The following is a 24,670-nucleotide window of genomic DNA, read 5'->3' on the forward strand; positions in this document are numbered from 1 at the left end:
ACCACACTCCATTGTTTATACATTTTCCAACAAATTGCAAAATCCTGAAGACGGTGAACCAATTTTTACTCATTTTGTATCCTTAGCTTCTGGATTGGCGGACACTTAGTATCTATCAAAGGAATTAACCCCTAAGAAGCACGCCACTCTGACTTGAGCCCATCCTATTTTCTCCCATCCGCCCCCCTCTTTTGTTTCAATCTTGAGGCTTTCGAAAGATTGCAAGGGCCAGCCATGTAGTCAAAGAATTCAGCAAACTGAAAAACACTATCACCAAAATGTCTAGAGGCAGGCTGGAAGGCATTGAAATTCAGGCTCCTCATCCCATAGTTCTCTGACAAAAGCAGTGTCTCCAATGCTGCTCTAAAGTCCAGAACCCCTTACATGGACAGAAACTAATGACTTCACAGATTCCAGATACCAGTTTTTATAAACCATTCAACTTACTCTGTGAACACACCCTCAGACAATTACATCTCTAATTTGAAAAACCATTGCTACAATTCTGTTTCTAAAGGTTATCACTAGAAAACTTACAAGAAAACAGCAGGAGGGCAATCCCCCCTTTCTTCCTGTCTGGGGGAGCAGCATCTTACGAGTTCATGTCCTGGGTCACCAAAGGACCAGCTATTAGGTAGCAGAGCAAGGTGCCGCATTTTCCCCAGTTTTCGCTGAGCGAAGCAGCCCGTTCCCCAATAGCTACCGCAGTAGGGAGCCTTCAGGGCGTGCCCACTCCACCTTCCAACGCCTGGCACCCTAGGGATCCCAATTCCTGTATCCCCGAAAACTACGCCCTTTTAGTACAAAAAACTCAAGCATAGGTGAAAGAAAACTTGCGCAAGGTCATTTTTGATAAACAAACAAAAAACCTTAAAAAAAACCCCAAAGCAAAAATCCACTATCCACCCATCCATCCCTTCATTTTGCAGCGCGGACAACAATGGAGGACTACTACTCCCAGGGAGGCTTGCGTTCGTCCATCCGAGCAGAGACCAATGGATGTCTTATATGTGACTGGCATCGACTAATCAGGTCCAGCCTCGATAAGGCTTTGTCTCCCGACCGTGGCGCGGGGCCTGTTCTCCCGCCTCCCAGCCTAGGCGCACGCGCGCCCCGCCCTGCCCGCCTTCCCTCTTTTGCCCTCCCCTCTCTTTTCTCTCTCTCAGAACCTTCCTGCGGCTGCGTTCGGACCTCGCTGCTCCAGCCTCCAGGACACGTCCCATCCTTCCAGCCTGAGACTAGCAGTATAGAAAAAAAAATTCCATATCATTTCTTGCCCCGTACACACCTTGAGGCGAGCAAAAAAATTAAAATAAATTTTAACAATGAGGGAAATCGTGCACATCCAGGCCGGTCAGTGTGGCAACCAGATCGGTGCCAAGGTAAGGATTTTGAACCTCTTCTTTTAACTATATTTCTTTAGAGAAGAAAAAAAATCCAGATTAACGATGGCTGTGATATATATTTGCATACCACCCATCGTCAGGCTTTGCCCCTCAAAAGTTTTCCATATATAATAGACGTTTGTAGCTAGAATTTGTTTGCGAAAAATGGGAATTAGTCTTGGCTGGTTCATTTTGGTGGAAGCTGTTAATGACCCTTCGGTTTGGCGGTGGGAAGACCGTGGTTCTGTAAGATTTTATTTGAAAGTGTTCTAACGGTCCGAGGACGGGGAGGGAGGGAGATGCGGAAACGTCCGAGACAAAGCGAGGCGAGGTTTCCCCATGTGCATCCACTCTTGGCTGGGCTTCGCCGGAGGGGGAAGGGGCGAGGCTGGGCGGCGGCTGAGGGGAGCCTGGATCCCACGGTGGGGTGGGGGACGGGTGCGCCAGGGTGGGCTGCACTGCTCGGTACCCTTCCCAAAAGATAGGCATCTCGCGCGCCCGCGATTCCCGAGGGGCGGTCCCGTAATTCTTTGTGGATGGAAGACTAATAGCTGCTGGATTAATTTTATTTCCTTACATCTCCCGTAAAGAGACCCTCTTAGGGCGTGAACCAATATAAAGAAAGAGGGTAGGAGAGTCCTTTTCTTTAAAGGGTCCCTCAGGACTAAACGGTGGAAGAAAGGAAGAGAATCCTTATTTAAAGCAAGGGGTAAAAAGCTAGCAAAGAAAGAAAATTCCGGGGCCAAGGCAAGGGGTGGGGGATGTTTTCTTTGGTGGGTTTTTTTTTTTTTTTTCGCGCGGTTACAGTGTAGCGGGGGAAGGGCAGGGAGGAAGTGCTGCTGCTACGTTGTAGCAGAAGGGCGGGGCCCCGGGCGCCCGTGGCGCGCCGGGACAATGCGGCCCTGCCGGCCGGCTGGGGGCGCCCTAGCCCAAGCCGAGCCCCGCCTCTCGTGGGCGGTATTCACGCCACGCCCACGCGCGACACCTCCCTTTGTCGGTGGCGCGGCGGGCGCGGGCGCCGCAGTCACGTGGAGGGCGGGGTGGGGGGCTGGTTGATTGCGGCAGCGTCTGGTCTCCAACACCGGCCCATTGTGCGCGGTAGAAAGGTGTGCTTGTCCAGTCTGGTTGGCCGTTTCCATCTCCCTCTCCTCACATTCCAACCCTACAATTTCCTGCGATCGCAAGACCTCCTCAGTTGCACCTCGTCTCACATTCCAGGCAATGAAAGCTGCAGCTTTCCTGGAGTTGGGGATGTCTAGTAGAAGGATATGGCGGGCAGGGGGAGGGAATGCCACAGGCCCTAGAACCAGGCTTGCCACGGGCGTGTCCGGGATTAAAATGTGTGTAGGTCGGGTGGGCATAATTGGCTGGAAGTCGCATTGCTTTCCCTCCGCAGTTCTGGGAGGTAATCAGTGATGAACACGGCATCGACCCCACTGGAACCTACCACGGTGACAGCGACCTGCAGCTGGATCGCATCTCCGTGTACTACAATGAAGCTACAGGTGAGGTTGGGAGTCCAGGGAATTTTGGGTCCCATCTCCTCTTCCGCTTCTCTGGGGTCTCTTCCAGCCTTGGAGAACCTCTTAATATTTTTGGATGGCTCTCTCCTTTTTTTTTAAAGGCGGCTTTGGTTTGATTGCCCACCATGGGGCAAAAGATTGGCTCCTCTGCCCCCTGGTGGCCGCACTTGGAATCACAAGTTAGGGCCCCTGGCGGTCTCCCTGCTCCAGGTGATCTCCTTTGCCAATTTTGACTCTTTTCTTCCATATAGGTGGCAAATATGTTCCTCGTGCTATCTTGGTGGATCTAGAACCCGGGACCATGGACTCTGTTCGCTCAGGTCCTTTTGGGCAGATATTCAGACCAGACAACTTTGTTTTTGGTGAGTTATACACATACTAATAGGTAATGCTGTTCAGCGTATTTGAGTAAAGGAGACAGCAAGGGCTAGTAGATTTGGTATACTGGGGTGCTTAACCAGGGCCGTGTTCTGAAATCTCTAATATAGGCATTGGTTGTGACTCCCTAGTTGGTTAATAACGGGGGAGGGATGTATTACAGGTGAGTGAGAAAGAAGGCACATTTGTGTACACAATTCCAAAAGTTAAAAAGTGGAAATTTGGTCCTTTATCTTTCTTTACTAATCAAGCTTGCCTCTCCACCCCATTCCAGGTCAGTCTGGGGCAGGCAACAACTGGGCCAAAGGCCACTACACAGAGGGGGCTGAGCTGGTTGACTCAGTCCTGGATGTGGTGAGGAAGGAGGCAGAGAGCTGTGACTGCCTACAGGGCTTCCAGCTGACCCACTCACTGGGTGGGGGCACAGGCTCTGGAATGGGCACCTTGCTCATCAGCAAGATCCGAGAAGAGTATCCTGACCGCATCATGAACACCTTCAGTGTGGTACCCTCACCCAAAGTGTCTGACACTGTGGTCGAGCCCTACAATGCCACCCTCTCCGTCCATCAGTTGGTAGAGAACACAGATGAGACCTACTGCATTGACAACGAGGCCCTTTATGACATCTGCTTCCGCACTCTCAAGCTGACCACACCAACCTACGGAGACCTGAACCACCTCGTCTCAGCCACCATGAGTGGTGTCACCACCTGCCTCCGCTTCCCTGGTCAGCTCAATGCTGACCTCCGGAAGCTAGCCGTCAACATGGTACCCTTCCCACGGCTCCACTTCTTCATGCCTGGCTTTGCACCTCTGACCAGCCGTGGAAGCCAGCAGTATCGGGCCCTCACTGTGCCTGAACTCACCCAGCAGGTCTTTGATGCCAAGAACATGATGGCTGCCTGTGACCCCCGCCATGGCCGTTACCTCACTGTGGCTGCTGTCTTCCGTGGGCGGATGTCCATGAAGGAGGTAGATGAGCAGATGCTCAACGTGCAGAACAAGAATAGCAGCTACTTCGTGGAGTGGATCCCCAACAATGTCAAGACAGCAGTCTGCGATATCCCACCTCGTGGCCTCAAGATGGCAGTCACCTTCATTGGAAATAGTACAGCCATCCAGGAGCTCTTCAAGCGCATCTCAGAGCAGTTTACGGCCATGTTCCGGCGCAAGGCCTTCCTCCACTGGTACACAGGTGAGGGCATGGACGAGATGGAATTCACTGAAGCTGAGAGCAACATGAATGACCTTGTCTCCGAGTACCAGCAGTACCAGGATGCCACCGCAGAAGAAGAGGAGGATTTCGGTGAGGAGGCTGAAGAGGAGGCCTAAGGCAGAGCACCATCACCTCAGGCTTCTCCATTCCCTCAGCCTTCTTCCTCAGCTGCCCCTGTCCTCTCCCTCAGAATTACATTTTCTGCCTCTGTCTCTTTTTTTTTCCTTTTTTGGAGGGGGATGGTCCTAGAACACAGTGCCTGGCACATAATGGGCGCTCAATAAATACTTGTTGTTTGTTGAATGTCTCCTCTCTTCCACTCTGGGAAACCTAGATTTCTGCCATTCTCAGTAACCCTGTATTTCCTTTCGGTGTCCCCTTCTCCCATCTGTCCAGTTGGTATTTCCCTTTGTTTTATAAGATAATTCTCCAAGAAGCTGGGTCTCATCAGATCCCATCTAAAACCAAGTGCTTAAAACCCAGTAGATGGCCACCATCCTAAGCCCATGTGGTAGCCCCGGGGAAAGGAAACAAAGCTACCTCATAGCAGTAGAGGTACCTATAAGGAAGGGGTAAGGTTTTCTATTCTAGAGCAGTTTTGGAGAGGGATATCCAGGCTCTTGAGTCCTAATTTCCAGGAATTTCCCTGCTCCTCTCAGCTTCAGGAGAGGTGTTGACAGTATTATCTCTCTTTTTCCGTCTTCCAAGCTGTGTCCTGAGCTGTTTCTTTTGCAGGGGTCTGCCCCACCCTGTTAAAGCAGGATCCTTCCCTTTTCCTACATAACCACCTTCATATGTTGGATTCCTTCCTTTTCCCCTGGTTGGAGAAGGGGGCCAAGAAGGGGAAGAGGGACTAGCCTCCCCATCCCCACCCTTTCTTAGCAAACACCCAGCTCTGCTGTATATATACAGAAAGGTTTGTACTGCCACCTAAATCTTTTGAATCATTCTTCCAGAGAGGGGACAAGGAGACCCTCCCATCTTTGGCAACATCTCATTTTTTCCTTTTGCTATTCCCTCCCCTGCCCTCGGCTTCATCCTATCCTACACTTCAAATTTCTGTTTTGTGTTGAACTTGCTTTTTTTCATATTGAAAAGATAACATTGCCCCAAGAGCCAAAAATAAATAACTGAAAAAATTAAGTTGCGAGATGTGTGCTCATTTAGGGAAAGAGTACCAGTGGATACAGGAGGCTCAAGTTCAGCACCACAGACACTTTGCTCTCCATGAACGGATGAGAATATCCTTATACTTAATGGACCCTCTTTTTTTTTTTTTAAGATTTTATTTGACCGCTCACAAGTAGGCAAAAAAAAAAAAAAAAAAAAAAGGCAGGCAGAGAGGGGGGTAAGCAACTCCCTGCTGAACAGAGCGCCTGATGCAGGCTTGATCCAGGACCCTGAGATCAGGGACTGAGCTGAAGGCAGAGGCTTAACCAACTCAGCCACCCAGGCGCTCCAACCTCTTCTGTTAATCCTAGTACCCAAACTACCCCAGCACCTCACTACCAGCCTCAATAACTGGGAGAGCCATAGGCTCAGATACACAGGATCAATGAGAATTGAGATGAATGTTAAATAGGGCATAAGTGCTTCCCAGCCCATCAACAACCTCCTGGAACTTAGAAATGCAGATCTTTGGGCCTACCCAACCAGAAACCAGTTAACTAGCCATCTATTTTTAACTACTCCAGGAGAATATTGGCAAATGCAGAGTTGAGAGCTACTGCCCCATATAAAATGTGTAGCTCATCCAGGGCATACAGGGTTTGTTTGGGCTATGGTATCTTGATGTTTTCTCTTACCCTTTGGGATTTTCTCAGTTAACACTAGGGAAAGTTAACCAGTGGAGAGTATCACTTAATGGTCCCATTCTAAAGTAACACCGTTAAACCTAATACAACATGCTTCTAAGTACACAAAATCTCAGAGTGACCCTGGAAATTTAAGTCTAATTTCCTTATTTTCAGTAGTTTTTGGGACTACGTCAATTCTCACTACTTCCATTTCAGCATGATTTTCTGCCTATAACCAACTTTGCAGGAAAAAAGTGGTACAATTTTAACAGTGTACAAGGTAACTTCTCCCATTTTTTTTTTAAGGTTTTATTTGACAGAGATCACAGGCAGGCAGAGAGGAGGAAGCAGGCACCCCACAGAGCAGAGAGCCCAATGCGGGCTCAATCCCAGAGCCTAAGGTAGAGGCTTTAACCCACTGAGCCATGCAGGCGCCCCCAACTTCTTCCATTCTAAGAAATATATTGAATGAAAGGGAGTAAGCTACATTCCAGCATTAATTTTGAATGAGTTCTGCTTTATTAAGTTAATTGTTAATCAGTGTTAGTGCTTTTTAACAGCAATTGATTTGACAAAGTTAACCTCAGGCCATCCCTCAGTTTTGGTCAGGAAAATTCTAGACAATAGGTGCACATGGTCTAGGAAGTTAAGTTGGGGGTGAGTAAGATAATCAGAAGGCTGGCATGGAACCCCTGGGGGGACTGGTAGTCTCAGCAGTGTGGGGCTGGGAAGAGCAACCTTTCCCCTCCAAGGCAAGGCACAGGCTATTTGGCAAGGAGATGGGGGGAATACCCCACTGTCAAGGGCATGCTCAGGGAAGCCAGTTGTGCATGCAGTATGGGTACTATTCTGGCAACCATGAGGCTAGGTACTGGAGCGAAGGTTGGCTCAGGCTGTTCGCAAAGGCTTGTGGTTAACCTGGTAAAAAGACAACAACGATGAAACCTGGGAATCATGTAACCTGTTCTCCCAGCTCCCCATCTGGATGAGGGCTGCAGGGAGGACATGCATTTCAAAAGTCTTCTAAGAAGTTTTTTCTGCCACCCTACCTTACCCTCTTGTCAAGTGGTCATCAGGACCTGCCCACAGCAAAAAATCACTGAAAAGGAGTGGAGGGGGCTAGAACCCTGCTTGCACAGACTCTCCTTAGCTCATCTTTCAGGGCTTTCAATGCCGGCTTCAAGAAGAATCCAAGGAATCTAACTTGAAGGTCACTGTTATGGTCTACTGCTTTCACTTACATATGTAATTTTTTTTAAAGGTACTTTGAGAGAGAATATGCACAAGCAGGGGGAGGGAGAGGGACAAGTAGACTCAGCACTGAGCACAGAGCCCAACACAGGACCCCAAGATCATGACCTGAGCTGCAACCAAGAGCTGGATGCTTAACCGACTGAGCCACTCAGGTGCCCCTATATAATTTTTTCTTAAGGACTCTCATATATAGTATGTGCCAGGCACTGTGCTAAACACTACAAATACCCATTTAATTCCCTTAATAATTCAATAGAGTAGATACTATTATTAACCTGATTTTAAGGTGAGAAAAAAGGTACATAGAAGTAGCTAACTTGTCTAAGGTCACAGCTAGCATGACCAGAGCCAGGATTCACTATGGTTCCATATCCTGCTCTCTGACCTCTGTCATAATCTGTAGGTAAATAAACAGGCACCAAGAAAAGCAGTAACGGCTGCAACCAGTTCCTTGTGCTAGTGGGGCGACCACAAGGCTCTAGAAGACAGTCAGCCTGGGTTTGAAATCTAGCTTTACCAGCCGTATGATGGGGCACAGTTCCTTAACATATTGAAAGTTGTTTCTTTACTTTGTAAAATACTATATACACAAAGGACAGTTTCGTTAAAAAACAAACAAGCAAAAACAAAAACCAACCATTTGTGTAGAAGCTTAGCACTCTGGGGACACCTAGAGGGCTCAGTGGGTTAAGCCTCTGCCTTCAGCTCAGGTCATGATCCCAGGGTCCTGGGACTGAGCCCCACATCAGGCTCTCTGCTCAGTGGGGAATCTGTCTTGCCCTCTCCCCTTCCCCCCATTCAAGCTTTCTCCTTCCTCTGAAATAAATAAAATCCTTCTAAAAAAGCAGTAGCAGCAGCAGCTTAGCACCGCATCTAGCATATAGAAAACAAAGATGTCAATGGCTCTGGAGCCTCCTGGGTGCGGGCCTAGTACTAAGCCTACTGCATCACATGCCTGGGGAACCCAGAAATTTACAGGAAATCCATGGTGCTCACCCTAGAGACCCTCACCTGGGAGATGCTGACGCCTGTGAGTCTCTCCACGCTCTCCGGCAGGCGGGTCAGGATGTCCAGTACTTCACCGGTCACTTTGGCCGCCCCCATAGTCCCACCTCCACTGGACACCAGTGTGATCTTATTGGCTGAGGTCAGGGGACCACTGATCTCCTCTGCTACCTGGTAGGTGAGAGATGCACTCTCAGCACCTGTGGTCTGATCACACCCCTCCTCAAACACCTTACCCTGGGCTTCGAGATCATTGACATTCTTCAGTTTGTAAGGATCATCCCTCCTCACTTATAATTCCCACCCCTAATTTACAGTTCCCTAGTCTGGCCCTCCCCAAGCCCCTCCCTTCCCCCCACCCCCACCCTATACTCCCTGGTTCTGTTCCTCTCCTGGTGCCCACACCACATGCAGACCTGGGGCAGCTTCTCCAGCAGCATGTCCAGCTGAGCGGCCTCACGGTACAGCTGGAACGCTTCTGCCTTCTTGGCCATCTGCTCGGCCTCGGCCCGAGCTCGAGCCCCTATGGCAAAGGCCTCGGCCTCCCCACGCATCTGAAAACAGTACAGGAAACTGTGGGACTGACGGCTGTTGTTAAGGACAAGAAACCCCAGCTCAAACAGCAACCCCCACTTGCTCCACAAGCCGCCAAGAGCCACCTCTTAACTCACCCTCACAGACTCAGCTTCTGCCTCAGCTTGCATGATCAGCTGGGACCTGGGCACAGAAAGGGAAGTGGAGGGAAGGGCTGAGGAAGGCCCAAAAGGCAGGCCCTGCTCGAGAGACACAGGCGTCTGTAACTCGAGTTCCATAGGAGTTCAGGTAGTGAAGGCCTCAGCTCTTCATATGGGGGCACCCAGGTCATAAAGGACTAGGATGGGGCCTGGGAGGGGAATTTACTTCTCTGCCTCAGCTAGGCGCTCCAGCTTGTAGCGCTCGGCTTCCGCGGGCTTCCGAACTCGGGCCTCCAGCTCCTTCTCTCGGCGGGCGATCTCCTGTTCCTGCACTGCCACCTGCTGGGCCCGCTCCACCACCTGCACCTGGACCCGCTGCTCCTCGATCTGCTGCTTAGTTTTGGCCACCTGAGTAGGAGCGATGCTCGACATCAGGGCTGAAGAGCAAGCTCCCAGGAACCACAGAGAGAAGCCAGGGCCAGGGCTCCTGGGTGAGATTATTCATACAGTTAAGTACATGAAACTAGTCCCCGGTGGGCTTAGCCAGCCCGGGGGAGTCCATCTCCCATATGGCTTGGGGGATGGCCTGATCCTCCTCTGAGGCAGAGGATAGGGTAATTTCCAAGCAGCCTTGGCATCAAGAGATGGACAGGGTGGGGATCCAACCCTGTTCTTCCTCAGGCCAGGCTAAGGGTCCCTCGGTTGAGCTCCCATATTAGTCTATTTTTCCAGTGTCCCTCTGTAGAGTATGAGCACCTGGAGGGCTCTGATGCGTGGTGGCCATCTTCCACCTACAGCCTCACTCAGAGCAATCCACTTCTCTCCATCTGAGCTGCTGTAACCTTCCTGCAAGCCACCATCAATTCCAGCCCCCCCTGCAATTGCTTCCTACTGGCTCTGGCGGTGATGCTGGAGTGTGTATGTATCTCTTTCATTTTTACTTTTTGTATATGGTACACATTCAAAAGAAAAAAAAAAGAACAGTGAGAAGCAAGGTTTCTGTCCACTTATTTCCTTAAACCACCTTGTTCCTTTCCCCAGACGTAGTAACTGTGACCAGCTTTTTCTGTACTCTTCTTCCAAAAACATTCAAAACATTTACAAGAACATGTACATATAGAATTCCTCTTATTTACACATATCTAATTTTCTTATTCCTGTAGAGTAGATATCTGAAGGCTCTTGTCAAGATTTTGGTGAGAGAGGTACCAGAGAGGAGCATGCTTCTCTATGGCCCCAATGCTCTGGCTCAACCATGGACCATCATCCCTGAGGGTCTTATCAATAGCAGAGATGATATCCCTGCCTTTACTGCATCCATGTGTTCACTCCAGAGGAAAGGTGCTTCTGGACATGGCACCCTGTGCTGTCCCTCACCCTAAAATTTCAGACCGGTTCCAAATTGACCAGTTCCTCTCTCCTTCAATGTGCAGGATCTCTCTCTCTCTCTCGGTGTTGGAGTCCCTCCTGCCCCCTTTTTAAGGCCCACCTTTTGATGAAATAACCCCAAGTAGCTTCCTTGGAAGAAGTACATGGGCAGTAAGTTTTCTGAGATCTTGCTTTTCTGAGATTTTTTTTTCTACCTTTTTGTTTGAATGACAGTTTGATTGAGTACAGGTTACTATGTTAGAATTCTTTTTTTTTTAAAAGATTTTATTTATTTATTTGACAGAGAGAGACACAGTGAGAGAGAGAGCACAAGCAAGGGTAGTGGGAGAGAGAGAAGCAGGCTACCCGCTGAGCAGAGAGCCTGACATGGGACTCGATCCCAGGACCCTGGGATCATGACCTGAGCCAAAGGCAGACACTTAATGACTGAGCCACCCAGGTGCCTCTAGAATTCATTTTCTATCTGTATTTTGAAGGCATTGCTACAATAGTCTCCTGGCTTCTTGAAAAATCTGAAGTCATTTTGACGCCTGACGCTTTGTGATCTTTCTCTCTGGAAGCTTTTAGATCACTTCTTTGTTCTCTATGTTCTGAAATTACACAGGGTAGTTGTTTCTTATTCGTTGTATTGCACATTTGGTGGACTGTTTCAATCTAGAAAGTCTTATCTTTCAGAACAGATAGACATTTTAAGTATTTTTTCCACTGGTGATTTTTCTCCCATTTTCTTTGTTCTGTTGATTTATTTGATTAATAAATCTGTAGATTAGGATTAATAAATTTATTACAATTAGAATTTATTACAATTAGATTAATAAATCCAGACTCACTAGAATTTGTGATTTTTTCCCCCTCATTTCTGCCATCTTACTGACTTTAAGAGCTCTCGTTTTGTTTTCTGTTTTATGTCCTGATTTTCTAGATGTGAATTCTTCTCTTATCTCAGAGAATATTAAAAAAATTTTTTTTAAGCTTTCTCCTCCTTCCATAGTATGTATCCTCCAAGTTGCTTTGCTGTTTGTGGTTTTAGTCTCAGACTTGAACACTGGGGCAGGATTTCCTCATATATCAGGGAATCCCTGGCTGGCTGCTCACAGTGAAGGAGGTCTAAAACAGTGAAAGGAAACTGTGGGCATGTGGGTGAGGCTTGTTGGCTCTGAGCTTCACTATGGTGATTTGGGCAAGTCATCTACTGAGGAACCTATGATTCAGGATCCTTAAAGTCTTTCCCTTTGCACTGGTCATGTTCCTCAGCACAGTCTTCTAATGACTTCTTTGGAAGATGCATCCAGGGGACAAATGGATAAGGAGGTTAGGGGAGGCTGTCAGCATTTAGGATTCAATGGTCATATCGTGCCCGCCACTGATAAAGTACCATTGGCTTAGTCGATTACGATGGCTTTCTGGCTTCCAAAATGATGTTTTCTGTTCCTATCAATCCTGTTCTCTCCATCTGTTTTCACCTTCTTCTTCTTCTTTTTAAAAATCACTCTATGTGGTTTTAGTGAGGTTTTAGAGGGAGTGCAATTAACTGTATTTATTCAATCCATCATCTCTGAAAAAGCTTCCAACTTATCTTCCTGCTTCTTGTCTTCTGAGAATCAATCCTCCACACAGCAGACACACTGATTCTTGTAAAAATGTGAATTAGGGGACGCCTGGGTGGCTCAGTCGGTTAAGCCACTGCCTTTGGCTCAGGTCACGATCCCAGGGTTCTGGGATCCAGTCCCACATCTGGCTCCTTGCTTGACAGGGAGGCTGCTCCTCTCTCTGTCTCTGCCTGCCACTCTCCCTGCTTGTGCTCTCTCTCTGACAAATAAATAAATAAATAAATAAAATCTAAAAAAAAAAAAAAAATGTGAATTAGACCATGACACCTCCCTGCTTAAAGTTCTCCAGTAGGATTCCACTGGGCTTGGAATTCTCTTTTAAGTCAAGTCTCCAACACGGCCACTTGAACCCTATGGGACCTGGCCCTGCCTGCCTTGCCATCTCACTCACAGCATACCAACATATCAGAACCCCCCTCTCTGTTCTTGGGACACACCTAGCTCTTTCCTACCTCCGGGCCTTTGCATGTGATGGTCCTCTGTCTAACCACATATGGCTATTTATACTTAAAATTAATTAAAATTAAGGGCACCTGGGCGGCTCAGTGGGTTGGGCCTCTGCCTTCAGCTGCTGTCATGATCTCAGGGTGCTGGGATTGAGCCCCACATGGGCATTGGTCTCTCTTCGCAGCAGGAAGCCTGCTTCCCCCGCCCCCCGCCTGCTTCTCTGCCTACTTGTGACATCTCTCTTGGGTCAAATAAATAAAATCTTTAAAAAAATTAATTAAAATTAAATAAAATTTAAAATTTAAATAAATAAATAAAATTTAAAATTCTGTTCCTTACTCACATTTCACTAGCTACAGCTCCACAAGCCACATTTCAAGCACTCAGTATCACAGCATTTACAATTACAGATTTACAGCATTTCCATCAACACAGAAACAGCACTGGCTGAGAATGCTCTTGGCCCACAATTCATTACATTGTAGGCTCTTTCTCATCTTCAGGTTTATCTCATAAATCACTTCCTCACTGAAGCTTTCTTGGATTACCCTGAACCTCTGCACTGTTTTTTTCATCCCTCTGTACATTTCCTTCATAGCACTTAAACAAGATAATTAGAACCTATGAAAGTTATTTACTTGCTTACTAGCTGTTTCCTGTTTTATAATCTAAGCTCCACAAGAGCAGGAATCTTTTCTGTCTCATTCATACTTATACCCTCACTTCCAAAACAATGTCTGGCATATCTTAGGCACTTGACAGATATTTGTTGAATGAATTCCTATTTCCCCAAGTACCTAGCACAAAGCCTGGCACAAAAGAAAAGAGCTGATAAAAGTTGGAACAGAGCCAAAACCTGCCCAATCCTTTGATTTGCAGATAAGAAAAGCTGTATTTAGGTTAAGGACCATTGCATAGTGGAAATGGTTTCCACTATGTTAATGCTTCTCAAATGCCAATGTGTACATGAATCCCCTAGGGATTTTGTTTTAAACACAGATTCTAGGGGCACCTGGCTGACTCAGTCAGTAGAGCATGCAACTCTTGATCTCAGGGTTATGCATTCAAGCCCCAGGTCGGGTGTGGAGCCTAACTTAAAAAATTAAAAAAAAAAAAAAATTCAGATTCTGATTCAGTCAGCAGGACTGGAGCTGGAAATTCCATATCTAATAAGGCCCACAGCAATGCCGCTGCTACTGGTAGGCAGACCACACTGAAGCAAAGTTCAGGAATTTAATATCATAAACCAAAGACGTTTTGTATTTCAGTATCCTTTAAGCCTATACCCACTCGTGGCAAAACCAAATTTCATAACATTGCTATCCTTTGGGTAAAGGTCTCAAAGTACAGTTGAATCTCATTATTCACGGTAGATCTGGTCTATAAAGTACCCGTGAATACTGAATTAGCAAATACTTATTTTCTTGTTAGGGGAAACATACCGTTAGGTTCCTGTGATCCCCTGTTCACGACAGATCACTATATATGCTTGCTATATATGTGTTTCTGTTTAAAGATACCTTATATAATATACATATTCATTAACAATGAAGTTATTGCTGACAGCACTATAACTCATGCCTGAAAGAAGCTTATCCAACACATGTAATTTCTCTGTAAGGCATATCACAGTCTCCTTGCACTTAGGAACACTTAGCACTTTAGCAGCATGCTTGGGGGCCATTTTAAAGAGCAAAACCACCAACAAAGACTACAAGAATGCAAAAACTGTAGCAGTAAATATACTATGAATATGACACTGTTTACATTATGAGAGCTGAAACAAGAAGGCAAAACATCTTGTTCAGCCTCAACTGCACCATCAGGCAACTCAAATTCTTCATTGCTCTGTGCATGTCTGCAAATGATCACAAAGGTGCCACGAGGACTGCTTCTGGGATTTACCAGTAAATTTTAGTGAGTAGGCCCATTCTCAAATACAGAATCTGCAAGCAAAGAGGACTGACCATGCCTCCGTGCAGTATCAAGGGCTGTCCCTATCTCACTTTGCAGGATGCAAAGCCAAGTCCATGTTTTCCTTCCTTCTCGGATCACCGGGGCTGTTGTGAGCCCATAGAAAATCAGAAAAACGGGTCCCCTCCCCTGGGTGAATGTGGCAACAACTCACCTGTGTGGGAATGCGCAGCACGGTGAGTGTGGAGAATGGGCTGGATGTTAGCTTGCTTCACCCACCCATCCAGGTGCCCTTCCCCAGGGGACAATCTGCCCAAACACATGATCACATCCTACTGACCATATCCCTTCTTGGCCTTTACTTTGCTTTTCAACTGAAATGCCTGGGTCTTTCAAATCATCATATGGAGGAGTTGGGTCAGAAATGTAGAGCCAGAATAAAGGGATCAGAGTTAGAATATGAAAAAGTGTGACAGCCTAAGATGGAGGGCTTCAGAGGAATGAACTGCCCAGTGTGAGAGCTCTGACCTGAAGCTGATAGGCGAGGTCAGCCTGTGCGCGGCGGGTGTTGACCTCGATGTCATATGCGGCCTTCTTTAGCTCATAGTCTCTCTGCGCCTTGGCCATCTCGATCTCACTCAGGTACTGGGCAGACACCTTCTCCTGCTTAGCTTTGGCTTCCTGTCCACACAGAGATCAGGGAGGAAGTTAGAGTAGGGAGAGGAAGGCCCCAGGGGGGACAGCCTGCTCCTCACCAGGCTCCCCTGCATGTGCCTCATCTATTTCCTCTGCCAACTCAGCTCTACAAGCCCTCACTCAGTTGTGCCCCTTCCACCCCGTCTCCCACTGCATACCCAAGAAGCCCATGGGGACCAAGTGATCCCCCAAGTAGAATCTATCTCACCCGGATCCCAGCGTCCCTTTTGGCTTCTGCCTCCCCAATCCGAGCATCTTTTTGGACTTGAGCTGTTCTAGCCTTCCCTAAGGAGTGTAAATAGTCCTGTGAGAGAGAAGCAGCAATCAATCCTCGGGAGGATTTAAGAGATGGGAGCAGGGAACTGGAGAGAATCAGCCACCCAAATTTGTTTACCTGATCATCATGAATGTCCTTCAGGGTGTAGCTAACCACACTGATGCCCATGTTGACCAGGTCTGAGGAGGCCACTTTGAAAACTTGCTCTGAAAATTTCTGTCTGTCCTTATAGATCTCCTAGGGTAACAAAATGGTGGGAAGGAGGAACTTAAGCTCTCAGTCCTCTGGATACTATCTCCCACAGACTAGCTGGGTCCTTGTGCCACTCACTCTGGTATCTCTTCCAGATCTTTCCCTGCCCTCAAGCCCACCTCCACAGTCATGTGAGCCATGATAGCCCTCTGGTGGCCCTCCAGAGTCTCCAGTGCAATGTGGGCAATCTCAGCCTCCGTCTTCCCCAGGAACATCTGGCAGGCAGCTGCCAACATCTCCTTGTTCTGCCCCTGGATTTTCACCTGTAACCAGAGTAGGGATAGGGAAAGTGTGGTGAAGTTCTCATAAAGCCAGGTAGGAAGCAGGAAGAGAATGGAAGAGTCAAGTGCCTTGGGAGTCCCTGGAGAAGGTGAGACTTAGCAGAGACATTTCTCTGCAGTCAGAGGTTGGGAAGGCCATGATGAGAAGATTCTCAATGTCTGGGCACAAAGAAGGTGATGAAGGAATGGACTCCGGGTGGGTAAAGGCTCTGAAAGCCTCACCTGGGCAATGCCAGTGACTGAGATGGGGACCCCATGGCGAGTGTAAACCTTTTCACTCTTGACATTGAGGGTCAGTGTGTTGAGAGAGATCCTATGGGAAAAAGAAGGAGTGGACAGTGAGAAAAAAAGAAACGAGAAAACTGGGGTTTCCCTTCCCTGGTTCTTTTTCTACCTACCTCTGGATTTGCTGGATGCAGGGCAGGACAAAGACACGTCCTCCAGCCACCATGACTGGGGGGCTTCGGCAGAAACCTGCAAGGTGCGAGGGCAGTAAACTGTAGCACCAGGGGTAGGGCTAGAATATGGAAGACTGAAAAACTGGAGTGAGGGGCGGGAATAAGCCCCACAGGGAAATCTGGGAGCCGGGGAGGAGGCAGTTTGGGCCTTGGAAGGGCAGCACTGGGAATGGAATCACAAGTGGGTGGCTTGCAGCCGGCGCTGGGGGTGGGGGGTACAGAGGCCCGCGTCTGGGGACCTGGTAGGGAGAAGGGTAGAGACCAGACCCGCAAGGGTTTGGGGGCCACTGGCTGAGAAGAGAACATTACTTACCGGAGACCACCATGGCCTCATTTGGGCCACAAGTGAAAAACATGGCTCAGGCTGGAGCTGGAGGAAAAGAAAAGGAAGCCTTTGCGGGCGGGGGTCTACAGGAGTGAATATTCTCCCTTTCCCGTCAGTCTCGCCCAATCTCCAGCCACCAGGGCCCAGTCCCTTCCGCACCTTTCCGCTAAGGCATTTGCCTGTTCAATCCCACAGATCCCAGAGACTCCCTCCCCTTCGCCGGTTTACAGCCACTCCCTTCCCCCTGCCCCGTCCCGCCTACGGTGAGGGCAGTTTCTGGCTCCGGAGATAAAGCTCTCTCGCGCCTTGAGGCCCCCAAACCTTGCGCCACCCTCCCTGCTCCTCCGCGGTCCGACTCCATCTCGCCTCCCCACCCACCTTTCCGCACGCTGGCGGTGGCCGGGCCGCGGCGCGCAGCGGATTCAGGAGCCGAGCAGCGGTCCCGGGGAACTGCCTTCCAGCCAGCTGCGCCCGCGTTCGCGCCCCTCACTCGGCCGCACCCTGTAGCTGCGGCAGACGCGACCCCGCCCCCCCCGCGGCCGGCACCCCCCGCCCCGCGCGCTCCGCCCGCCCCTTTCCCGACACGCCGCGCTCGCGCTGGCAGCCAGCCTGCCGCAGTCCTTCCCCTGCCTAGAGCTCCGCCCCGGGAAGCGGGACGTGACCTCCGTGGGCCTGCAACCCGGGTTGGGGAGATTGCCTCATCTCTGATTTGCCCCGTGGTAACTGGGAAAACCGCACACGGGACAACGAAAGACTGCATCCGGTCACCCGGGGCGGAGCTCCTGCGGAGGACGTGGCCCCAGCCAGCTCCTCCAGCCCGTCCTTGGTGCCGGAAGGCAGGGAGGGCTGGGGAATCGCCGCTAACAAAGATTCGTACACTCAGATGACTACTGACAGTAAATCGACTTTATTTGTGTTCACAGAACATACCGGGCGACCCACAGCCGCCCGCTGACAGCCCACCGACCTTCGACACCTTAGCCACCCCTTGGGGGCAACTTCGAGAAGATCGAAGGCAAAGGAACTTAACCCCGGTGGTCCGTCAAAGCATCACACAGTAGATCCAGGGAGTTGAAATCCTGGAAGACGGAATACCAGCCCCTAAACCTACGACCCGCCACCATCGTTGACTCTTAGTCCGGGCGCTCTCTCAGATCCAGGATCTCTACCTTGGTTCTCAAGGAGAACCAAAGCGTCCAGCCTCCACCTTTGCCAAAACTCAACAAATTACCAAGAGTTCTGCGTTTTCAGCAGGGAGGCACATCTCACACCCCTGCATAAGTTAAAATAAATATTACATACACCCCTCCATCACCTAGGGGGACATACATAAATACATATAAATATTAATTAGAATCACTGAGAAATAAATAAATGACGCTCTTCCCCATGCGGCCTAGCCCCGGAGTGTCGGTGCTCTTTTCATCCCGGGCTCGGGCTGGCGTCTCCGCTGCAGTGCTTTGATTTTAAGTTGCCTCGGAAGTCCCAGTTTGGGATACGCTCTCGCGCACCAGGTACACCTGGTGTTTCTTTGGTTTTTCGGATTCTTTTGGGTGGGGGGATGTGGGGAGAGGTCCCGTTTAGAAGGCGGCCGGGTGTTGCTGTAGAAAAGTGCTGAGGTCCAGAGCGTAGTCCGAGGGCTCAGAGGTCAGATTAAGGAGCTCGAGGACCAAGGGCGCCGGGGTGGGCGCGGGGGATGCGCCGTTGGGGGTATCCTCCGGGGCCAGCGGTGCCGGCACATTCTCTTCAGCCATCAGGATCTGGCAGAAGATGACGGCGAGCAGGAGAAAAAGGAGCCTTTTGGCAGGGTTTGGATCCTCGACTGGCAGCTGGCGCCGGACCTGAAGAGACACAACAAAGGCGACAGATTAGCTGAGGACCCCGGCGTCCGGCCGTTCCCCCTGCCCCTCCGGCTGCCCACTTCCACGACACTCACCACTCGTGGGTAGAGGACCCTACGGCTGCGCTTCCGATGCCCGCGGGAGGCGCTGATGCGCGCGGCAGGGGCCACCGCAGGCTCCGGGAGAGGGTCGAAGGTGAAGATCTCAGGACCAGAGCCCCGCCGGGGTCCGGGGCTGGTGGAGACGGGGGTCGGGGCCCGCAGGACTGTCATAGTGGGGAGGGAGCTACGAGAGTGACACATGGCGCACGGAGCGGAGCGGGAGGCCGAATGCGGACCTACAGCGCTGCGGAGCAGATTTTGTGCGCCCCAGAATTGGGCGGGGCCTTCTCAACTCCACCCACTGCTGGGAGTGGTGGCCCGAGCAAGCTGGAAATTCCGACCGTTAAACAAAGAGAGGGGGCGGCGACTTGGCCTGTGCAAACTAGGCGCCCAAGTGTGCGTTGTGAGCGTGTGAGTTGTGTGAGTGGGATGGGTGAGATCCTGGGCTGAAGGCCCCTGTCAGGGCATGTGGGGGCTGGAGAGCGGCCAGCAGATAGCTTAGGAGGTGGTTACGCCACTGGCCCCATCGCTGGGGAGGCAGGAGGACTGACATAAAGAAATCTGGCCATGCTGGGAGCAGCGACCCAGCAAAGCCAATGAATTACAGCTACACACGCACATTCATACACTTGTAGATACACATAGAACAACACACACACACACACACACACACACACACACACACACACACCCCCAAGAGGAAAGTCATCACAGAAATAGCCAAAAAGACAGAGAAATGAACATGCTAGTACACACAAGACATGATGCTGCCTGACCCCGCACACACCACATTGTAGGAGCCGAGGAAGCCTTGAGATTCAAAGGCAATTGAGGTTCATAAGCCCTCTGGAACTAAAGAATAGAAGAGGAGCCTGGGGCTTCAAAAGGGAGGAGGCCAATTCAGGGGAAGATAAGAAGTGGGGATGTTTGGGAGTCAGATGTTTGCCCTGCCAAAGCAGGTAGGACCGTCAGATAGTTATCTTCTGGTAATAGCTGTCTTTGCAGTTCAGTCCCCTACCTAAACTTTTAGGCAGTTAAGGAAGAGAGGCAAAACGCTGTTCCTGAGTCGGCTGGGTTTTGATTGCCTCCAGCTCAAAATAACTCACATGCCCAAGTGGAACCTTTTGGGGTGGCCTATCCTCTCCCCTTTACCATGCATATACTGGAGCAAAGGTGCAGAGACTTCGCAGGGGCAACACAAGAAAGCTGCCTGCGCAGATGTGTGCAGAAATGCTCACATAAGGCTGCTGCCACAAAACAAAGGCAAGAGGTTAGCAGTTACCCAGATTACCCAGTTACCCAGATTTGTCCCTTTCATAACTGCCTTAGAGACAGCTGCTCGTGGACTCACAGTTTAACATCCTTTGAGCATTTACCGTTAAAGGTCCTGTTGAAAGTACTGAGGTTGGTTTCAGTGTATGGGCTGCTGAGTGAAGCCAGCCAGACTCAGCCGGCACCTCGAACTCTCTTGAGGGTCTTAAAGAAACTGAACACCAACTATAAAGGGGAGACCCAAAAGAACTAGTGTTCCCATCTATCTAATCAATTAGGCGAGGCTTCATGGAAGAGTGGCATTGGAGATGACTTTGAACAGTGGGTGGGATACCACAGAGTTAGATGTGGAAGATGACTATGAGGAAGAGAATGGAATCAGCAAAGATCTTGAGCTGGAAAAGTACAGGATGTGTTTGGGGAATCACAAGAAAAACAATCTTACAGTAAGTTTCCTGTAAAGGAGTAGTGGGAAGTAATGATTCTGGAAAGGAGGTAGACAGAGTGGGGAGAGCTTAGCTGGAGGTCCAGGCCAGGAGATTGAGTTTAACTCAAGATTCTGGATTCTGTTGGGTCATGGAAGGATAAAAGGATAAAAGGAGGGTAGTTGGGAACTAAGTAGGATGACAAGTGTGCCCTGGATGGGGAGACACTGAGCCAGGGGATAGGTTGTTATTGGAAAGGTTCAGGTGGAAGGTAACAAGGGCCTGAGATGAGCGATGGAAGAGGGAACCAAGAGGAGAGATGGCAGTAAGAGACATTCCTAGCATAAGACCATAGCTGTTTAGTAACGAGATGGGAATTGTTAGAACCTGGGAGCGTGAAGAGTGGGGTGTTGACAGTAAGGGCATGAAGGCATCAAGGCTGACTCTAGGGATTTGAAAGGCATCTGGCTCAGGTCTTTACTCCGGATAATGTTATGCCTGCTGCTTGCAGAGTGCACGTATGATCCCTTCCGTTGCAGGCTGTGTCACACGTCTCTCTGCGCCCTGCATGAAACCCAGCCCAGAGCCTTACCTGTAGTAGTTGCTCAATAGTCTTGTAAATGTAAGCTGAAAATGCAGAACTCTACATGCACATATGGTATTCACAGCCTGGCTGGGTCACCCAAAGCTTTGAGACATGGAGACACTCTTTCAAACCTGACATACAAATTTATAGCATCTTAAGAACAGCTGGGACTATCCTTATGCACACACCAAAAGAGGAACACCTAGTGGCATGTCTCTAGCAAGGACGTGTGGGATGCAGTTAGGGACATCCCCACCTTTGGGCTCCAATAGATACATTATTTCTGCATACACAACTGCTTCCTGGGCCTCTGTGTCACTTTATTTTATACCCATTACTGCTGTCTAAACTCATGTGTTACATACTTCTCTCTGACCAGCATAAAACACACCTCCTCTACAGAGACACACTCCTTTCCAGCACCCGCCTTTCACACCTGCCATCCTCATCGTTTTTACACCCAGGCAGGGAGCCTGCATACCTAGCTACACCCTTATTTCAAGGCAACCACACACTACACATGAATCCATGACAACTTGCATGTGTGGCTGGGCCTACCTACATGCTCACACAGATATGAATTGGGGGTGGGGGAGATAGTGATGATGGAAGAAAATGGCTTAGTGGGAGGCGGTGGGGGGCACCCAAGGTCAGGAATGCACTACTTGTTTATGATGGAAAATTTCTCTAGGGCATTTGGCAGGGGAGGGGAAATGAAGAGGGATGTCAGGATCTTGTTTCACCACTACCTCCCCCATCTGGAATCTGGGCCTCCAGCTGGACCTAGTTATCTTTACTGTCCTCCTGGCTCAGAGAGACCTTTCTTTGTGGCAAGACCAGAATGGGACAGAGAAGAACCAGGAAACTAAGACTACTTGCCATTCCTTCTCCATCAATCTCATCTCTGTTCTTGCTACCTTCAGAGACCTATGGCTCTGCCTCACCCCCTCCCTACCATACAGGAAGCTAGAGAAAGGTTGGGAGTGAATCATTAAGCCAAGGAAAGGGGGTGGTGAGTGCTGGGGGATGAGTTAAGGCCAGGAAAGGCCGCGGGCGAGAAGGGCAGCTGGACCAGTTCTCACTGCCCTAATCCTAGGGAAACAGGCTCTTGGCCCCTTTCCATTTCACTGCTCTCACTGCTCCTCATTTCCTTCCCATCTCCCCCAAGATTGTTATGATCCTTCCTTTCTCTCATTTGACCTGTGATCTTGACCTCCCACCAACCTCTTTCTTAGCCCCTTGTTCATTTTATTATGACACTTGCTATGTGGAGAATCATTTTATGTATTTGTTTACTTTTTGTTGTTGTTTGTCTCTCCCCACTGGAATATAATCTCCATAAATATATAGGACCACATCTGCTCTTTTTCTCATGATATCTCAGTGGTATCTCCAGTACTTGGCCTTTCACCTAGTAGGGGGTTAATAAATATTCTTAAATCCATCTCCTCTGAGCAGCTATCCCTCACCCTCAGAGGTGTCTGTTTGTTCAGCTATGTCCTTTCAGAGGCTCCCCCCTCCCCACCATGCTTCCTCTCCAAAGAGGAGGTAGGGGATTCTCAACTGGGGCTCAGGAGGATCTGCTATTAAATTGGGATTAACTGTGCAGGTGATGGATGGCAAGGCACTGGCCCTCACTCTGTGTAAATCCCTGGCATAAGAGCGAGTCGTGCCTGCTGGCCCACGTGGAGTACTGCTACGTTGCTGACCAAAGTCTAGAATGGCGGGCAACGATAATGGGAAGGAGATGCATATTTGGAAATGGGAGTGTTTGAAAAAGGGAAACAGGTAGAGGGCTGGAGTCACGGGACCCAGGGAAATAGAAACTGAAACTCAGTGGCATCTGGTCATTTGGTAGATACTCAGTAACTTTGTTGACTCGAGATGGATTTGTGATAGAAAGGAGACACTGATATTAGAGGAAACTGGGTTTAAATTCCGGCTCTGCTACCTATTAAGTAAGTACATGATACTGAGCCAGCTACTTAGCTCCTCTGAAAATGTCTCCTCAATTGAAAAGTGGGCATATTGGTTTTAAGGTTACTGTGAGGATTGAGGATACAAGGGTACTGCTCCTAGGCACATAGCAGGTGCTTCTTCTGGAACAGCCATGATGATGATGATACAAAGAGGGGCTGCTTCGGAGGAACAATGGGCAACAGTGAGCTAAACCAGGAGTAGGAAACGAGGATGACAAAATAGCGTCCAAGTGCTAAGCTCATCAGGAGATAGAATTTCTGTTTTCATCCCTCGCCCCGCCCCCCCTTCCTTCCCTCTCCATCTCAGGGCAGGTTTTGTGGCTTTTTCTTTTCTCCAAAGAAGCAAAGACTTCTGCATTCCTAGTTCTTGTTCAGCCAATGTGACTGATTTTAAATACCTTCCCCTGGCCCCACGCACACACATTCTAGTTGGAACAATTCTTGCCAGAGGCACGGTAGTAGGGTGGCGTGGGGAGTTCTTGGCAACAAGTTAATAAGTGACCGTCAGAGACACCGATTCAGGCCTTACCAGGGTCAAGATCAGTCCCAGGTGGTTTTCCCTGATGCAAAAGGCAGGCAAGAATGCCTGGAGAACCAGGGCAAGGTCACACGAGAATATGGTATCCCCTGCCTTGGGAGGCAGGTTGGTTCCTCCTGGCGCAGCTCAACTCAACCTAAATTCCCTGGAGCCTGCTGAGAGTGGGGAGCTGAGAAGGGACCCAACGTTCCTGATGTTCTGCCAGCACTGGCCTCCCAGGACCCAGTGTTGTAGCTCCTCCCTTTGGCCTCAGTTTCCTGCTGGGTAATAACTTCATGAGAACAGGACTTTATCCATCTTGTTCACTGCTCTATATTCAGTGCCTAAAGCTGTGCTTCTCCATCAATACCAGCTTCCTGAAAAGGCTGGAAATGTAGGGCCCTTTAATCCATTAATGTCCCAGAGCACTTCATAAGGGAAGAGGCTTGCCTCTCTGTGTAGATAGCTCCCATATCAGCACTGGAGAATGTGATGGCGATTTAACTCAAAGCACAATATGGGTGGTGGGGGAGGGGAAAGTGCAACAAAAGAAGTACTTCCCCCTTTGTCCTGCCTTTTCAGACACCCTGTATTTACTGGATGAGTTGATCTGTAAAGCCAAGTGCTTAGATTAAAGGCTCTCTGATGTCTCTCCCTCCTCTGCAAACCCATGATTCAACAGCATCTCCCCTGGGTTCTCAAAAGTTAAACTAAGTCTCCCTCCTACTTCCAACGCAGCTGCCGTAGGCCCTTAGTCTTTGAAGGTTGGGAGAGGCTTCTGGGGGTGGGATGAGTGCTCCCGGTTGGCAGGTCTCCAGCTCCCGCCTGGCTGTCTCGCGTGTTAGGCCAGGGCTTGATCGGCTGCCAGCGGGTGAGCCCTGAAGCGGTTTTCTGGGAAGGGTAGGTGCCTGTGTGACTCAGAACCAAGTTAGGGAAAAAACATACTCACTCAATCTCTGGCACCCTCCTGCCTGGCCTGGCTTTGACCATGAGCTCATGAAAGAGGAAGCTGGGCCAGGCAGACTGTAGCCTTGCCTTCCCTCATGTTTTCTCTCCATGGCCTCATGGA

The 24,670-nt window shown here is 49.4% G+C and overlaps 3 protein-coding genes across 4 annotated transcripts; 1 reads left to right on the plus strand and 2 right to left on the minus strand.

Annotated features, from left to right (window-relative positions):
- Positions 1-1,140: 1,140 nt before the first annotated feature.
- On the plus strand, positions 1,141-4,725 carry TUBB (tubulin beta class I). The gene is made up of 4 exons (XM_032847250.1): positions 1,141-1,382; positions 2,782-2,890; positions 3,160-3,270; positions 3,561-4,725. Exons 1-4 carry the CDS (start codon positions 1,326-1,328, stop codon positions 4,616-4,618), a joined length of 1,335 nt encoding a protein of 444 aa, XP_032703141.1. The 5' UTR covers positions 1,141-1,325; the 3' UTR covers positions 4,619-4,725.
- Positions 4,726-6,794: 2,069 nt separating this feature from the next.
- FLOT1 (flotillin 1) lies at positions 6,795-17,370 on the minus strand. Of its 2 annotated transcripts, XM_032847252.1 has the most exons (14): positions 17,259-17,370; positions 16,869-16,925; positions 16,496-16,571; positions 16,320-16,410; positions 15,936-16,079; positions 15,682-15,801; positions 15,496-15,591; positions 15,120-15,272; positions 9,458-9,639; positions 9,229-9,274; positions 8,974-9,111; positions 8,564-8,728; positions 7,348-7,397; positions 6,795-7,216 (listed from the first exon to the last, which is right to left on the minus strand). In XM_032847252.1, the coding sequence occupies exons 2-13, from the start codon at positions 16,909-16,911 to the stop codon at positions 7,395-7,397; spliced, it is 1,257 nt and encodes a 418-aa protein (XP_032703143.1). In that variant the 5' UTR covers positions 16,912-16,925; positions 17,259-17,370; the 3' UTR covers positions 6,795-7,216; positions 7,348-7,394. The 2 variants fall into 2 exon arrangements, with proteins under 2 accessions (XP_032703143.1, XP_032703142.1); XM_032847251.1 differs by lacking the exon at positions 7,348-7,397.
- Positions 17,371-17,768: 398 nt separating this feature from the next.
- IER3 (immediate early response 3) lies at positions 17,769-19,044 on the minus strand. Its single transcript, XM_032847257.1, has 2 exons — positions 18,817-19,044; positions 17,769-18,721 (listed from the first exon to the last, which is right to left on the minus strand). The coding sequence occupies exons 1-2, from the start codon at positions 19,021-19,023 to the stop codon at positions 18,461-18,463; spliced, it is 468 nt and encodes a 155-aa protein (XP_032703148.1). The 5' UTR covers positions 19,024-19,044; the 3' UTR covers positions 17,769-18,460.
- Between the last annotated feature and the right edge of the window lie 5,626 nt (positions 19,045-24,670).

Source organism: Lontra canadensis, unplaced genomic scaffold (assembly GCF_010015895.1).
Source record: "Lontra canadensis isolate GAN:19392208 unplaced genomic scaffold, GSC_riverotter_1.0 scaffold186, whole genome shotgun sequence".
Lineage (NCBI taxonomy): Eukaryota > Metazoa > Chordata > Mammalia > Carnivora > Mustelidae > Lontra > Lontra canadensis.

What these genes read in the sequence shown, in the direction of transcription:
- FLOT1 (XM_032847251.1), bottom strand. Translation starts at nt 16,911, where the DNA reads ATGTTTTTCACTTGTGGCCCAAATGAGGCCATGGTGGTCTCCG. An exon ending in AGGACATTCATGATGATCAG is followed by an intron (nt 15,592 to 15,681) that starts GTAAACAAATTT and finishes TCTCTCTCACAG; the next exon opens with GACTATTTACACTCCTTAGG. An exon ending in CGCCTAGCTGAGGCAGAGAA is followed by an intron (nt 9,275 to 9,457) that starts GTAAATTCCCCT and finishes TTCTGTGCCCAG; the next exon opens with GTCCCAGCTGATCATGCAAG.
- IER3 (XM_032847257.1), bottom strand. Translation starts at nt 19,023, where the DNA reads ATGTGTCACTCTCGTAGCTCCCTCCCCACTATGACAGTCCTGCGGGCC. An exon ending in GGGTCCTCTACCCACGAGTG is followed by an intron (nt 18,722 to 18,816) that starts GTGAGTGTCGTG and finishes GTGTCTCTTCAG; the next exon opens with GTCCGGCGCCAGCTGCCAGT.
- TUBB (XM_032847250.1), top strand. Translation starts at nt 1,326, where the DNA reads ATGAGGGAAATCGTGCACATCCAGGCCGGTCAGTGTGGCAACCAGATC. An exon ending in GTACTACAATGAAGCTACAG is followed by an intron (nt 2,891 to 3,159) that starts GTGAGGTTGGGA and finishes TCTTCCATATAG; the next exon opens with GTGGCAAATATGTTCCTCGT. An exon ending in ACCAGACAACTTTGTTTTTG is followed by an intron (nt 3,271 to 3,560) that starts GTGAGTTATACA and finishes ACCCCATTCCAG; the next exon opens with GTCAGTCTGGGGCAGGCAAC.